The 15,379-nt window shown below is 41.0% G+C and overlaps 1 protein-coding gene across 3 annotated transcripts in view; it reads left to right on the top strand.

The window, feature by feature from the left end:
- The window catches only part of Zmat4 (zinc finger matrin-type 4), a 379,004-nt gene extending 363,897 nt beyond the window's left edge, over positions 1-15,107 (top strand). For all 3 annotated transcript variants that reach the window (XM_063239857.1, XM_063239858.1, XM_063239856.1), the window contains one exon: positions 11,677-15,107. In XM_063239857.1, the coding sequence (XP_063095927.1) occupies positions 11,677-11,692 (16 nt within the window). In that variant the 3' untranslated portion in view covers positions 11,693-15,107. The remainder of the gene's footprint in view (positions 1-11,676) is intronic.
- The last annotated feature ends 272 nt before the right edge of the window (positions 15,108-15,379 follow it).

Here is a 15,379-nt window from a genome sequence, read left to right as displayed (position 1 = left end):
TTATGAGGGAGTTTCCTCAGTTCACTTACACCTTGTAACTGTCCCATGTGGGGATGGGAGAACTGAGGCTCAGAATTGTGAAACAATTTGTTTCAGTCAAGAAATGGTAGTGGCACTCCCAGCGCGGACCCTGCCCTGTATCACACGTGTCCTCGTCGGACAATCCGGAGGACAGAGTTCTTGGGAGGGAATCGTAATGGGCTTTTTGCTAAGCTGCTCCCTGGTTGGTGCCGAGCTCCTACCACAGTGCTGTAGATGTCACTGCCCTCTGTCCTATGTGCTTCCTGTAGTTTCGATGCCCTGGGGCTGCCACACAGACCACAGCCTCTCAGAGACCCAGCGTCCTCCCCACTGTTCTCTGACTGATCCGCACGCATGAGAGAGTATTGGGTTCTGTTTGCCAAATGTGCTGTCAGTTTTCAGGAGTGGATGTGGACAATCTGAAAGGTCCACGGTGTCTGCAGTCAGTGCTGTTTACCACGTGCACTTTGAGCCTAAAGCAAAAGAACAGAGAAAAAGGAAGAAAGTCTGGAGAATCCTTTCTTTCTGTGAGTGTTGTTCTGGAGTTTGTAGTCATTGAGACGCAACTCAGGAAAGCTGCTGACCTTGAAATGAACCAGCATTGGGCTGGGCTGCCTTTGCTGCAGGCCCTCAGAAGAACTTAGGATTTCCACATGCTGGACAGAAAGAGAGGGGCCTAGAGAAGGGACTGGTCTTTGTGTCCATTGAATAGATGAGGAAACTGAGACCCAAGGAGATGCAGTTGCATTGTAATGTACCCATTTTGGGGAACCACAGGATTAGATTCTAACAATGCTCTTTTGGAGTTCACTCATATATCACAGTTTGGAGGGAAAGGTTAATAATAATTTGCTATTGTCAAATAATTCATAAAAACTACAGTTTTGTCTTACTACTGTTTTTCCGTAATGGGTCAGACCAGACACCAGAGTCCACCTGGATCCTCCACGCACTCATACCTGGGTGCCAACTCCCAGGCCGCTCTGTCTCTGTTCTGCCATCTTCCTCTCACCCAGCCTGGCCTCTGCCTCTGCAGGCAGACCTGTGTGCCTATAGAACCAGATCCTATGCTCCCGAGCCACATCCCACACACGGCACCACTCTCCTGCCCTCTGCTCCCCCCCACTCAAAAGAGCTCTGCCAACACAGTCTGGCTTCTGCTACCCTACCACCCGACTTCCAGCCCTCGCTGCCTGAGGCCAGCACCAGGCAGAGCTTTCCACTTCCCCTTGCTGACTCGAGCACCCCAGGAATCCGTGGGTGGTGCTGGCTCCAGGCTGCAGAAACACAGGTATGGAGTTCAGAGGGCTTTGCACAAACTGAGGGGGAAGGAGGCAATAGCATCTAGGGCTAGGAGGACAGAGTTTTGAGAGAGGAGTAAAGAGTACATGGCCATAATTAGTGGTTTCTATCAAAGTCACCCATTGTGCTGCTTCATTTTCTTTTCTTTTGGGTGGATAATTAGTGGATTCACATGGCTATGAGATTTAAAAAGAAAGAGCTATGACTTAACATTTAGAAACGTATCTGATTTAAGATACTTGCATGGTTCCAGACTAGGACTATCGAAAAGAATGCTGTGCAGCTGGGCGCAAGCTCTGCATCTGCTCTATGTAGTGCCGAGACGTCACCCACATTTGGCTGCTAATACTTGAAATGTAACTGGTGTGCGTAAAGAACTGATTTAGCCTAATGTCTGGCATCTGCTGTAACTTCTGAGGTTGTCCAGGCCACCTGCACCTATGACAACCAAGTATGCATTGGGGGATTCCCTTTAAGGTCTAAGGTTCAGTAATTCTTGGAAGGAATCATGGAACGAAAGACAGAGCAAGATTTGTGATTATAGATTTTATAATGGACTTGGTCAGGACCAGTGAATGAGAAGGTGCAGAGGACGCCCACCTGGGAGGTCCAGATGTGGAGCTCTTGTGCTCTGTGCTTGGGAATCAGGCTATGTTGCCATTCAGACATGCAGATGAGTTCACTCACCAGGAAGCTCAGCCCAGCACTGGTGTTCAGAGTGTTGGCTATGGTTTCCTTACTTGGGTATGATGCATTAAACCACTGGCTCGTGACTGATTCAGCATCCAGCCCTCTGATCCCTAACGGTTAGACTGGGACATTTTGCCTCAGCTCTCTAGTTACATGGCTGATATCACAGAAAGGTGGCCTCCATTGTAAAACTAGGGTCATACAGAAAAGATAGAGATACATGTATAGGCTTATATGTACCTTGATCCTCTCATAAAGAATTTACAAGAATTGATTTTATTACGTGTGAGGGTATCAACAGCTACATTGAAGAAAATAAGACATTATGACACCCATTGCTGATTTCCTATTGTCTTGTTTTGAAGTCCAGTAATGCTTTCCTTCTTTGTTTTGATTGGATTTAGTGTATTTTCTATTATTTGATTTCAGTGTAGGTGAAGGTATGCACAGCTATTTTGAAGAGAACAAGAGACATCATGGTCGCTATTGCTGATCTTCCTATTGTGTGGTTTTTAAGTCCTGTAATGCTTTCATTCTTTTGTTTTGATTGGTTTTATACTATTTTGTTTTGTTTGATTCATTGTGTAGGAAGATATGAACAACAATTTTGAAGAAAACAAGAGATATTATGATAGCCACTGTTGATTTTCTGTTGTTTTGAAATCCTGTATTGCTTGCATTATTTTGTTCTGATCTGCTGTTTTGTTTTGTTTTATTTTCTTAAAAAAAAGAAAACAACAACTAGGGTCTCACCATGAGTCGTGTCATAAGCATAAATTATCAGGGTTCACCATGAATAGCAAAGACATTTCCACAGTTTGAGCATTTTCAGGACTAAAGACCTCCATCCCAAGAGTGTAGAGAAAAGATCAAATGGTTATACAACAGATAAATCAGAAATCTTCCAAGTAATCAAAAGTAAGGGGCAGGGTTAGTGTTACCTCATACTTGCCAGACAGTTACTTATGCCACTGAGGTAAATCCTCAGCCCACACACATCTAAATTTTTAATGATTCCTGTGTACATTACTCCTCATGTTTCTGTAAAGAAGCTTTACTGAAGGATTTGTTTTAAAAGTGGATAAATGAGGCTCACTCTCATGGTTTATGTTAGTGGCCCCCAAGTCTTCATGTAATTATGGTCATGATCAAATCTAGCATTTGTGATTGGTTCATTGTCTAGCATTCAGATTGGTGGTGTGAGTTATTCACCACCCAGGGGTGGAGCCAGTGTGATGACAAGAAGAAATGTGTCTTCCTCTTTTGCTCTTACTTTTGCTGTTTGCAGTGGCCATGAAGGGTACTGTGCCATGCCATGCTGTCTTGGAGCCAGCTGAGTATGGGCTGAAACCCCCAAGAACTGTAAGAAATAAACCTTCCCTTCCCTAATTTTGGGGTCAGGTATTTTGTCTCAGCATTGACTGAACAGTAACCTAAGATACAAAGTATAATTAATAATATTGCACATAAAAGTCCAACACATAACAGAATGGGGTTTAAAATTGTTTCCTGTCAATGACAAGTACTTTGAAGATACAGGAAGAATAGTCAGTTGGGATAAGGCTAGAGACAAGAATGCCCTAAATAATAGATTGTTTTTCTTATTGAAAATGCAGGGTGTGGTTGCATTTGTCCAGAACAGAACAGTAAGGGAGAAATGTGAGAATCTGGGAGTGAGGCTTCTCATTGTGGCACTTGGTTCCTTTTCTGGTTTTCCTTGTGTTTACTTAAGAAAAATTATGCATCACTTCTGTATCAGGCCTTGCAACAAGCATTGAAAATACAGAAATAGAAACAGTGTCCAGGCTTCTTTGATGTGGGCAGAGAGTAAACAAAAGATTGCAATGTTACGGTTTCCTGAAACCATCCAGGGAAGTACTTAGAATCAGTACTCAAGAAGGAAGAGCAGAGGGGGCATAGGGGGTTCAGGAAAGGCTGGAGAGAGACTGCAGGAGCTGAAGCTTACAGTCCCACTGAGTGGGAAAGGGCCACTGCACTCTCCCCCACGTGGGAGGCAGTAGGTCCTGGCCAAGTTCAAAGCTTGTGCTTTGCAGCCTCCTTTTTCTGTTCCCATTTGCTTGCTGTTGCCAGAATTCCCAGGGAAGGAGGGTGCATGGAGCTACCTCGAAAAAGGTTTTGGGGTATCAGAGTGCAGGCCTCAGCTAGGGCAAGAAGGGAGTGTGCTGAGGGTGCATTCAAGGCTTTTCATCTGTAAAACGATCATTGGGACTCTGCAGGTGATTCTTAGGGTCCCTTGTGGCTCTAACAATTCATTACTTTGAGCCTTTATGAAGAATGTTTTGCAAAGCAAAAGAGAGGTGTAAACAAGATTATAAAGAGAATGTTTGCCTTCTTAAGGGACCAAACTTTTCTAAAGCACACCAGGAGAGTTAATTTGCATATAAACTGCAGATTCTATAAGCAGAGTTTGTTTTCCTAGGTTTTACAATAAATTGATTATGAATCACTCATCAATTTTGTTAGTCTACATGTATTAGAAAACAACAGAATTGCTTTCATTTTAAGTACCCTATACTTTTCATTTCTGTTCATAGTACCTGCCTTTTCTCTGAATTATCCTGAGTTTTCCTACATTCTTTCTCTATCCAATAGGCTGTAAATACAGGAGGTTTTTCCCATGAAAGTTTGGATAAATTTGCCTCTGCCTATCAGATGTCCTCTGAGTCCCTGCCACCTCTGTCACCTTGCACCGAAGTGGGGACACCTGCTCAAATGCAGAGCCCTCCTGCAATTCTAGTACAGTCTTACGTTTTCTGCATATTTTCCTCAATACACTGGTCTGCTTCTTCTCCCCTCTCCCTGCATTAATTAGACTGTATGGAATTGCACTTAAAATCAACATCTTGGAAGTATTTTATTGTTTTAGACAACTGTATTTAAGATTCCGGCATCATTTGGAGACGGCACTGTGCCCAGTGCACTGTCCCTCTGTCCCTCAACCCCTTCTGCATTCTTTCTCTTCTCCTCTTTGTTCTCCAAACTCCTTCTTTCTCCTGATGGTCCCCTTTCTCAGGCACCATATGCACTAGATACCTTGTCTTGGTCATAGCAGCTCGTCTTCTACAGCCTGGGCATTTTCTTGATGTTGTGTTCTCCATTTCCAAGCAGCTGTTGAAAATACTCCAGGTACATTTTGTCATGCTCGGGTGTGCTTAGGCCAGGGAGGCCGTGGGCTCAGTCAGGAGTGAGCAATACGAAGGACAGAGAGACCAAGGTGGGTTTCCAGGCAGAAAAGTGCTGCTGCCAACAGGCATCACCTCTTAGAGCAGGCGAGTTTAGAACGTCATGCGATTCTACCTCAGGGAGTCATACATGGGACTCCTGACAGCAAGAACGTCCTGGAGCAGAGGGCAGTGGTCACAGCATCAATGACCTCTGCCAACTGCAGGAGGACGTTTTTAACTTCCCCAAGAAGTGATAGGAACCAGTGCCGCACGGAGGCACCAGGGTGATGCAGTGACAGAGCAGGTCGCAAAGCTGCAGTGACCTGGGCAGGAGCTGCTGAAGAAATTCCGTATTCAAGAGTGCAAGATGTCCCTTATCACCGCTCCTACTTAACATAGTACTGGCAATACTAGCCAGAGCAATAAGACAAGAGAGAGAAATTAAAGGGGTAAAGATAGGAAAAGAGGAAGTTAAATTATCATTATTTGCAGATGACGTGATACTCTACATAGAAGACCCTCAAAACTCCATTGAAAGACTCCTAGATATAATAAATAAATTCAGCAATGTAGCTGGATACGAAATCAATACTCAAAAAGCAATAGCATTTCTATACATTAACAATAAAATCACTGAGAAAGAAATAAAAGAAACCACACCCTTCACATACTTCGGAATTAATCTCACAAAGTAGTAAAAGATCTAAACAGGAAAAATTATAATACCCTGAAAAAGAAACTGAAGAGGATCTCAGAAAATGGAAAGACATCCCTTGCTCATAGATAGGAAGAATAAATATCATAAAAATGGCCACTCTCCCAAAACTGTTACACAGATTCAAAGCAATCCCAATGAAAATACCATCAACATACCTCATAGATCTAGAGAAACCAATCCTAAAATTCATCTGGAACCAGAAGAGACCTAGAATAGCAAAGGAAATTCTAAGCAGCAAAGGCAAGGCAGGAGGCATCACAATCCCTGACTTGAAGTTATACTACAAAGCAACTGTAATAAAATCAACATGGTACTGGCATCAAAACAGAGCCGAAGATCAATGGAATAGATTAGAAGATACAACCACAACTACCAACACACTCAACCACCTTATCTTTGATAAATGGGCCAAACATGTTCACTGAAAGAATGACAGTCTCTTTAATAAATGGTGCTGGAAAACTGGCTCTCCATATGCCGAAAACTAAAGCTAGACCCATGCCTATCACCATATCTAAACTAAACTAAAATCTAAATCTAAATGGATCATAGATCTGAATATTAAAACAGAAACACTAAATCTGTTAGAAGACAAATTAGGTAAAAATCTCGAAGACATAGGGGTAGGTAAAGAGTTCATGAACAGGAATCAAACCGCACAGGAAATACTTCCCAGAAGCAATAGCTGCGAATACTTATTAAAAAGTTTCTGCATGTCAAATCCCCAGCATAGTGAAAAGAAAACCCACAAACTGGGAAAAAAATCTTAGTGAACTGCCCCTCAGACAAAGGACTTCTGTCTAAAACATATAAATAATTAAAAAAATCAGACACCTGAAATTCAAAGATCCAATACAAAAATGGGCATCTGAGATGAATACAGAGTTCTCAGATGAAGAAATATAAATGGCAAATAAATACATGAAAAAATACTCATCGTCATTACTCATTAGAGAAATGCAAATTACAACCACACTGAGATTCCATCTCACTCGTGAAAGAATGGCCAGGATCAAGAAAACTATCAACAACAAATGCTAGAGAGGCTGTGGGGAAAAAGGAACTCTCCTGCACTGTTGGTGGGAGTGTAGACTGGTGCAGGCATTGTGGAGGTCAGTCTGGAGATTTCTCAGAAAACTGGGATTGGAAGTCCCATTTGTCCCAGCTATTCCACTTCTAGGCATAGTCCCAGAAAAACTGAAAACATCACACCACAGTGATATATGTGCACACATGTTTATAGCAGCACAATTTGTAATAGCCAGATCTTGGAAACAACCTAAGTGTCCATCAACTGAGGAATGGATAAAAAAGTTGTGGAATTTTTATACAATGGAGTGCTACTCAGCTATAAAGAATGATCACATTGAGATATTTATAAATAAATGAACAGAACTTGAGACCATACTCATTAGTGAAATAAATCAAACTCACATGTATAAATACCGTATAGTCTCCCTAGTGTAAGAAATGGTAAGAGTACATAAGAGTTTATGGTCATCATGATTCCTCTTTACATTGCTCTGAAGCCTTATAATGTCTGCATTCAAAGTTGGAATGGTTTTATCCTAGTTTGTTTGATTTTATTATCTGTGATATTACAAATAGCTATTTTAAAGAAAAGAAGATATTAGAATAGCCAGAGCTAATTTAGTATCATCTTACTCTAAAGTCCTACTATGCTTTGTTGTTGTTGTTGTTGCCTTTGGTTTATCCTGTTATATCTTATTGGATATTATTATGTGTGATAATATAAACAAATTTTCTATGGAAAATGAGATAATATAGTAGCCATTGTTCATTCTTTGCTATTTGGTTCTGAAAGCCCTGTAATGCTTTCATTCTCTTGAATGGTTTTATACTGTTTTGTTATGCTCGATACTATCGTATATGAAGCTATACTCAATTATTTCAAAGAAAGAGACACTGGTAGTTAATGTTAATTATGGGTTGTCTTGTAAAATGCTGTGTTACTTGCATTGTTCTGATCTGATCTGCTTTGGTATGTCCTCTTTTGTCTTAATCTCTTTAAAATAAAAAAAAAATTAAAAAAGTGCAAGAAGAGGCCAAGGGATCTGCGATTAACTGAGTGCTGACTGAGGAAGGAGAAAGGAGGCAGCCTTAGGGTGGCGCGGCAGGGAGAAACGCTGGGCTTCTGACTTCAGACTAGGATAAGAAAGAACAGGTTCAGGCCTGGAAATATAATTTATCATGGTGTATTACCATAGTGTCTTGGTAAATTAAAGATTGTAAATCCTTAGATCCACTCACTCTCAGGCGCTAGGTTGAAGAAGCCGAGCTGGCTGTGCAGGAGTTGGCTGTGGAGAACGTCTGGTACATGATGCTGCCTTACTTAACGGGTTTTGCTCTTGCCCATGTCACACCATGTGAGCCCCGGCCAGGAGGCTTCCTGTTTCGGTCAGGGTTAACTTGCTGCCTACAGTCAGAAAACAGTCTTCCTGTGCTGAAGATGCTCTGCTTTGTTTCCTAACTGGTTTATGGAACAGCTTACATTTCGCGTGGAACAAATAAACTTTCCTCTCCACGTCCCCTTCAAACACACATGGTCAGAGCCCTTTCTCTGCCCCTCTCCCCACCACGCTAATGTCTCCGCAGTGCTGCACTTGTTCAAATCCCCTTTAAGAGTGAGACCGTTTTCAGTGTTTTTTTACCAGATCACACTGAGGGTCAGACACCCAGATTGGAGCATTGGCCATCTCCTGGTCCTTTCTGAGTCCAAATGTGGAAAGGGGGATGGCAGAAGGAGCCTAAACTTCTGTGCTTAACCGCCCCACAGGCCATCCTCAGTGGGCTCCTCATGAAGTTGTCAGACGCCCATGTACCCAAGCTCCAAGGCTACGGAGCCAATGGAAACCAGGGGCAGCCCATGGTTTCCAAATGGAGACCTCCACTGGGAGGAACACACACCCATTTCAAGTGTTCTAGCTGCAGTCAGAGAGAGCCTCAGAGAAGTCTCAGTTAACATCTAGTGACATTTTTTTTAAGAAGATAAATGTGAGACACAGGTGGTGGGGTCACCATGTTCAGTTATAATGTCAAAAATAAAGGGAGCTATTAGTGCCGAGGAGGCAGTTTGGCTCGTCTCTTTCATTTGGATCAAATTTAAGACTGCGAACAAGACTGCCCCTCACCACAAAGGAAAACAACGTGATGAATTCTTTCTCCTATGTCTGTCTTCCATTTTCTATTTAAAGAAATTTCTGAAAATACATGAATTATGCAGCTTATCTCTTAGATGAAAAAGAATTTTCTTGGACTGGATGGCTGCGTAGTTATTAATAGTAATAAAATTTTCCGTGTTCTTTTATATCAAATGGAATCCTGACTGATATATGAAAGAGCCATTCCAGCAATGATAACACTAACTGATGAATAATTATAAAAGTTATATGGAATTGAAAGGCATTTTAATTTGTCATTACTTCCATGTGCTCAGAAAGGCTCTGAATAATTATGGTGACTATAAAAAGCAAGCCAGTGATATTTTTCATTATGAGATTAAGTTCCTAATATACTACTTTTACTATAAGTTAAAACAAAACCAAAAAAACGTCTCATCTGGCTTCCCATAAAGATGTAATCTTGACTGAAAACCACTCAGCTGCGGGTGTGTTTGCTGTTCCTGCTATTACAGGGAGACGCTGTGCTTCCGGCTCATTTTAATTTGAAAAGTGTTCATCTTTGCCGTTTACAAAAATGAAATTATACTTGCTTGCTCAATGTGAACTGCCGACCTTCATGTCACATTAATTCATGAAGATGACAGTGACTAGAATTTCCTTCGGTCATGACCGAATGATGGTAGAAGCTGAATTGACATTCTGAAATAGGATTTTTCTTTTTCTAATCACTATTTTAAAAATGGCCATGGTTACCAGGGTCAGACTAAGACAAAATCTCAAAGCTATAGATATAGATACAGATATGTGTAGATATGTGTGTGTGTGTGTGTGTGTATACATGTAGTCTCCATTTCTTTTGGTCTCCAATTAAAATTATCAGACTATGCCATGATAGTGTTTTTCTTGGGAAATTAGATTTCAGGGCACGTGTAGGTGAGTGATAGAATTTTCCTGACTTTGGGAATTTGCATCTCTCCAGATTGCCTGTGAGGCGTCTGCCCTGGTGACTGGGAACAGCTGGCTGCAGGAGGAACGCAGCCTGCTTCCCTGCCTTTGCCTCCTTCGGGGAGTGTGGACAGGGCCTTGGTGTAGCCAGAGCAGGCAGGAATCCCTGCAGGGATCCTCCGCAAGTTCCTCACCCTCACAATGTCTTTTTTTTTTAAGAGAAAAAAAGAGGAAATAAAAAACAAAGCAGTAAAAGGGTACAAATAATACAAAATTTCAAGAAAAAATACAGTAAGATATCACTAGTTAATAGTTTACACATTTTCATCTTAGAAACAGTTGTCCAAATTATAAAATTAAAGCATACAAAGTGTACATTCATACAATGAGATTGCAGACAGTGCCGTTCAGTGATCCAACAAAAGCTCAGTAATATGGATTTCCATTCTACACACTCAAACATACATGCAGTTATATCCCTTAGACCACCTTCCTTTCCTCTCTTTTTAATAACAATTACAGTTTTTGGGTTTTTTTACTCCCACAGTTCTTATTACTTTTTTTTGAAAAGAATAAAACCTAACATGACTAAACAAAACAGAGTTGGTTAGAACAGAAGGATGGGCACAGTACATGATGCAAAAATAAATATCAGGTGATCAAAAGTGGTTACCATTATGCCTCTTGCTATCTTAAAAAGAGTTGCCTATATCATCAGGTATAATAGAATTGATCAAAACAGTATAGAACAAGACCAATAAAACCTACAGTGGAGACCTTACAGGATTTCAAAAGAAGATAATAATCAAACCATAATGGGCATCATAGTGAATCTTATTGCTGATGTCTTTTACACTCTATTTTTTTATATGCAGGCAGCATTTTGATCACATTCCCGTTACCTGCCAAGGTTTCACATTTTGGGGGGCAATGATATATTTTCCCAAACCCCTCTAATCCCCTTTCTCTTTTACCAGGGTTCAATTTCCACTTTTAGGAGCTGTAAGACTGTGATCCATTAATTTAGCCCGTTTAAGCCTCAACATTCGCACCTTTAAAATGGGGAAAATGACACTTTAAAGGTGGTTGTAGGGACTGAATTATGATGTAATGGAAATATGCAGTTCTTGAACCATAGTAGATACACAATAAATGGTTTCATCTTCCTGCCACAAGAACGAAACTGAATATGTTTTAGAAATCAGCTGTCAATACGAGCATGCTGAAAGAAAAGAGCAGGAGCGTTTTCCCTGTCTACCTAACAGAACACTCTGCGTGAGCGGAAGATGCAGCTTTGTTACTGGGAGAGCTAAGTGCCATGCGGCTGTTCTCCAGCTCCAGGGGAGCTTCTCTGTGGAATCACACTGCAGGTTAGAGAGGGCGTATGTAGTGCATCTTAGGTGGAAATGTACACAGCATCCTGGCTTTCAGAACATTCGAATGAACTTACTAAAGTACAAATTTTACTGTAGATATATACGTTTTCTTGTATACATGAGGTAATGGCTATGGTGATTGAATTATGCACACAGACTGTTTAGTACCTGGAATGTAAATCCAGCTTTATTTAAATTTGATGGTTGAAGCAATGTGGGATGAGGGTGAAGACAGAAAGCTGCAGACAGAGTGTGGAATTATAAAAGATGATAAGACTGTGTTCTCTGTCTTCCAGCCTGAAGAATAAGTAGTGAAGATATCAAGGAAGACTAAGCGAAGATGCCAGCACTGCTCTGCTGTGGAGACTGCTTGTCAGTTACCTGAGGAGGATCCTTTCTTGAACAATGAACATTTCTTATGCAGAGTCACAGATTAACCCATGGCAAATCTTGATTTTGGAAAATGAATTATATTTTCTTTTTTTTTAATTTTGTGGTAAGTTATGATATTTGGTTGGATTTTTTAAAATCTATCTTCCTGATAGAGTCTTTAACACATGTTCTAAGTTATAATCTTGCAACAAACCGTTGGAGCATTATTCAGACTTATGAAGAATGGAAATTTTTAATTTCCAGTTTATTCTAGATTTCTTCAGAGTGTGATTATTCTGTTAAATCCTTGATGATTGTGACATTTACCACCTCTATCCAGAAATAAGCATTTTTTTTTTTTTTTTGTCATCGTGACATGAACAGATCCAGAACAAATCACATTAGTGGAAGATATATCACAGACAAATACCAGTGCTTCACCTTCAGACACGGGGCCAGGCAAGAGCAAGGATGATAAATAAAGGAAGAATCTTCATGCTTTCCTTCTGATCACATAAAGGATGGCTTCTCAAGGTGAAACCAAGCCCTCTTTGCAAGCTGCCAAATACTAGCTTAAGAAGAGAATTAGTTTGCTTGCATGACGATCCTTTTAGGCAAAACGTCTTCACAGGGGTTGACTTTGGTAAAATCTTTCCCAAAGGCATCCAAAAGAATGATAAACCCCCAGAACAAGATAGAAATAGGTATTTCTTTTGAAGTTGGTCTGGACCGTAGGCTTTGATTCGGAGTACTGATGATTCAGAAAAAAGTGAGTAAAAATCCTGGAGAAATGGCCGCCTTGGGTAAGGTGAGACCCCTGATTCTTCTGTTTCTCATCTGAGTCTTGTTGCTGTGTCCATCCCTTCCCTTTGGGAAGAGGCCCATGGACAGTGGATTGGACAACTGTTCCTCTGCGGTAAGGAACATTTCTGAGTGCAAATCACAAAGCTTTTCCTGTAGGTTTAATCCTTCTCAGCAGTGACCGCAAGTGGGGTCTTGCAGGCTGATTAGAAGAAGTGACCTTGAGCTTCTGTTCAGTATGCTGCCTGCCCTCCAGCTGGAATCTGGCTGGGACAGCCCTTCACACCTTGTGACCCCAGGACTGGATCTGGTGACCAGGTTTTCTGGACATGCATTACTGTCCACAGAGAGTGGAAGTGGTCACATGTCAGTGAGCACTAAGTGCAATGAGAGGTGTACAGTGTGGCCTCTCGGATGCCTGTTCCCCGGGTCTGGAGTGTGGCACTGTCCCCTCGAGGACAGGCGTGGGTCTGCAGTGAGAAGTGGCACACAAGGTTACCCTGTGGGGAGAAAGGAGGGTTTGATGGGGAGAAATCTATTTTGCTGTTTTAGAAAGAAGCACACGCACAGCTGTAAACCTCTAGTTAGGCTCGTCTTCAAATGTGTAAAATAAAGCTTTATTTGTCAATTGTGCTGTAAAATAAGCATTGTCCAAGTTAAAGAAAAACATCTTTGTTTGTGTTTAGTGACTGAGCTCATACCCTGAAATATTGTGTGTTTATATTTTTTAACAACCTGATGCAGAAAAGCTTATGAACTTGGATTTCTTTTGCTTTACAAAGAAGCTGTGCCAGCCCCTTTATGGATGAGCTTCAGCTATAACAATCAGATTATTTCAGAATTTCTCATCTAAATACCCTTGTTCTTTGGTAACCTGCCAAGGGAAAGTGAATACCTTGCCAGAGGTTTTGTTTATTTGATTGTTTTTCAGTTTCCTTGTTTATTTTTGCTCATGCAGATAAGGAATTTATCATGCTAGTGAGCCATGGGAATGACATATCCAGTTCTATGCAGGAAGGGTTTATAGATGGTCTTTATATCTTGCAAAATCTTGAACAGCAGCATCTCTGCTTGGGAGCCTAGCTGTTTGTTTTTCTCGTGTTGTTCACTTTGGTTGTGTGTTTAATTCAGTTATACCCCACTTTCTACTTTCATTATGACTGGATTGGAGTGGGATGTAAAGTAGAAGTTTGCAAAGACAAATAAACCCTGATAAAGAAGGAGGTCAGTGTAGACCTCACTCTGTCCCTGTGCTGTGGTCCAGTCAGGCCTCAAGCTTCCCTAGTAGAGAGCCACCTGGTTAGAGCAGAGGTAAATTCAAGTCAAGGGGTCTTCTCTGAAACTCTAAATTCAGGCGAACTTAGGGATAATCTTATTCCCTTAGCAGACAGACACCATTCTGATGATGAATATTTAAAGGGTTTTTACTATTGGAGAGTGCTTGGAGTCATGTTAACTAAGCGAATCATGTACTCCATTTGAAGTTTTGTTGCAATGAAGGAAATAATGATTTAAAATTAGCACCCAAGCCTAGTAGATTTCTTATATAGGAGTGAAATTTTTTTATCTTTAAAGGAAAACTTTTAAGTGGCTGAAATAGTCTGTCTTCTGGTTTTGTTCTTGTTTTGCTTGTCTTCAGGATTGGACCCAGGGCTTCATACATGCTGTACAAGCTTTCTGCTAGTGACCTATACACCCAGCCGCAGTCTGTCTTCTTAAACAGATGGATCACTCCTACAGTCCTGGTCATGCGATTCAGATTTACTGTACAAACAATTCCTTCTCTTCAGTGCAGAGATAAGCTTCAGGCTAGTCCTGGTGGTCACAAATGCTATGATGGTAGAACTCAAATTAATGAGTTTTCCTTATGTACAGACTCTGCAGCCCAGAGAACTAATAAATGTGGCCATAAAGCAATCTGCTAAGGAACAAGGACTACAGTGATTCCTGCTGCTGATAAAAATAGTCATAAAATTCATCTGCTGTGGCTGGACTGCAGAGACCAACAGGATTTGTTTATCCTTTGCCTCTTAGATAACATAGAAACATAAATTAGGTCTGTAAGAATTTTCACATCTCCCTACTCAAGTGGGTACATTAGGCCAACCTGCTCAAAAGCAGAAACAAACAAACAAACCCGGAAGATCTACAGCGATCCTGTGGAACCCTGAGCTGGTGTGGTGACGAGAGGCTGCCACATGTTTTCCAAAGCAGACCTTTTGAGGGAAGCATTTAGATACATTAGTGTGAACACAGAATATTAGAACCCCAATAAGACCATGACCTTTCCAAACTGCCAGGTAATGAAACATACTGTCTACATGGCATCCAAGCTAAATATCCATTGTTCATTTGATCAACTTGTCCAAGAAATTGATTGCTTTTCTTTTGTGACCAGAATAAGAAGGGTCTAATCAGCAGTTTACTGTGGGGACAGATTTTTTTTCTTTTTCTGGTTCTTAAAACTTTTGTTCATACTAAAGGCATGCTGAACTACCTCATAGGTGTGTTGTGTGATAGCTAATTAATAAACAACAAGTGCTTCAAAGCCTAACTTCTATGTAAATGCTGCCTTGTTTTCTAGCTGAAGATACGCACGTCATGCCATGCGATGTCATGCCACGTCTGGGTATTTCGTGTTTATACATTTCTTTTTAAATTTGATACATAAAAATGAAATGCAATTCTGAGATTCTCAATACATACTGGGTGCACCAAACTCAATACTGGTAAAATAGCACGTGGTGAAACAAAAGCACCCAGAAGCAAACCAAAATGCTTTTAAATTCTTAAAAGAGGGAGCCAGCATTGATTGAAAAGAGTATT

This window comes from Cavia porcellus, unplaced genomic scaffold (genome assembly GCF_034190915.1).
Source record: "Cavia porcellus strain 051 isolate PalLab524CR breed Dunkin Hartley unplaced genomic scaffold, mCavPor4.1 scaffold_29, whole genome shotgun sequence".
Taxonomy (NCBI): Eukaryota; Metazoa; Chordata; class Mammalia; order Rodentia; family Caviidae; genus Cavia; species Cavia porcellus.
This window is presented reverse-complemented; position numbering and strand designations above follow the sequence as displayed.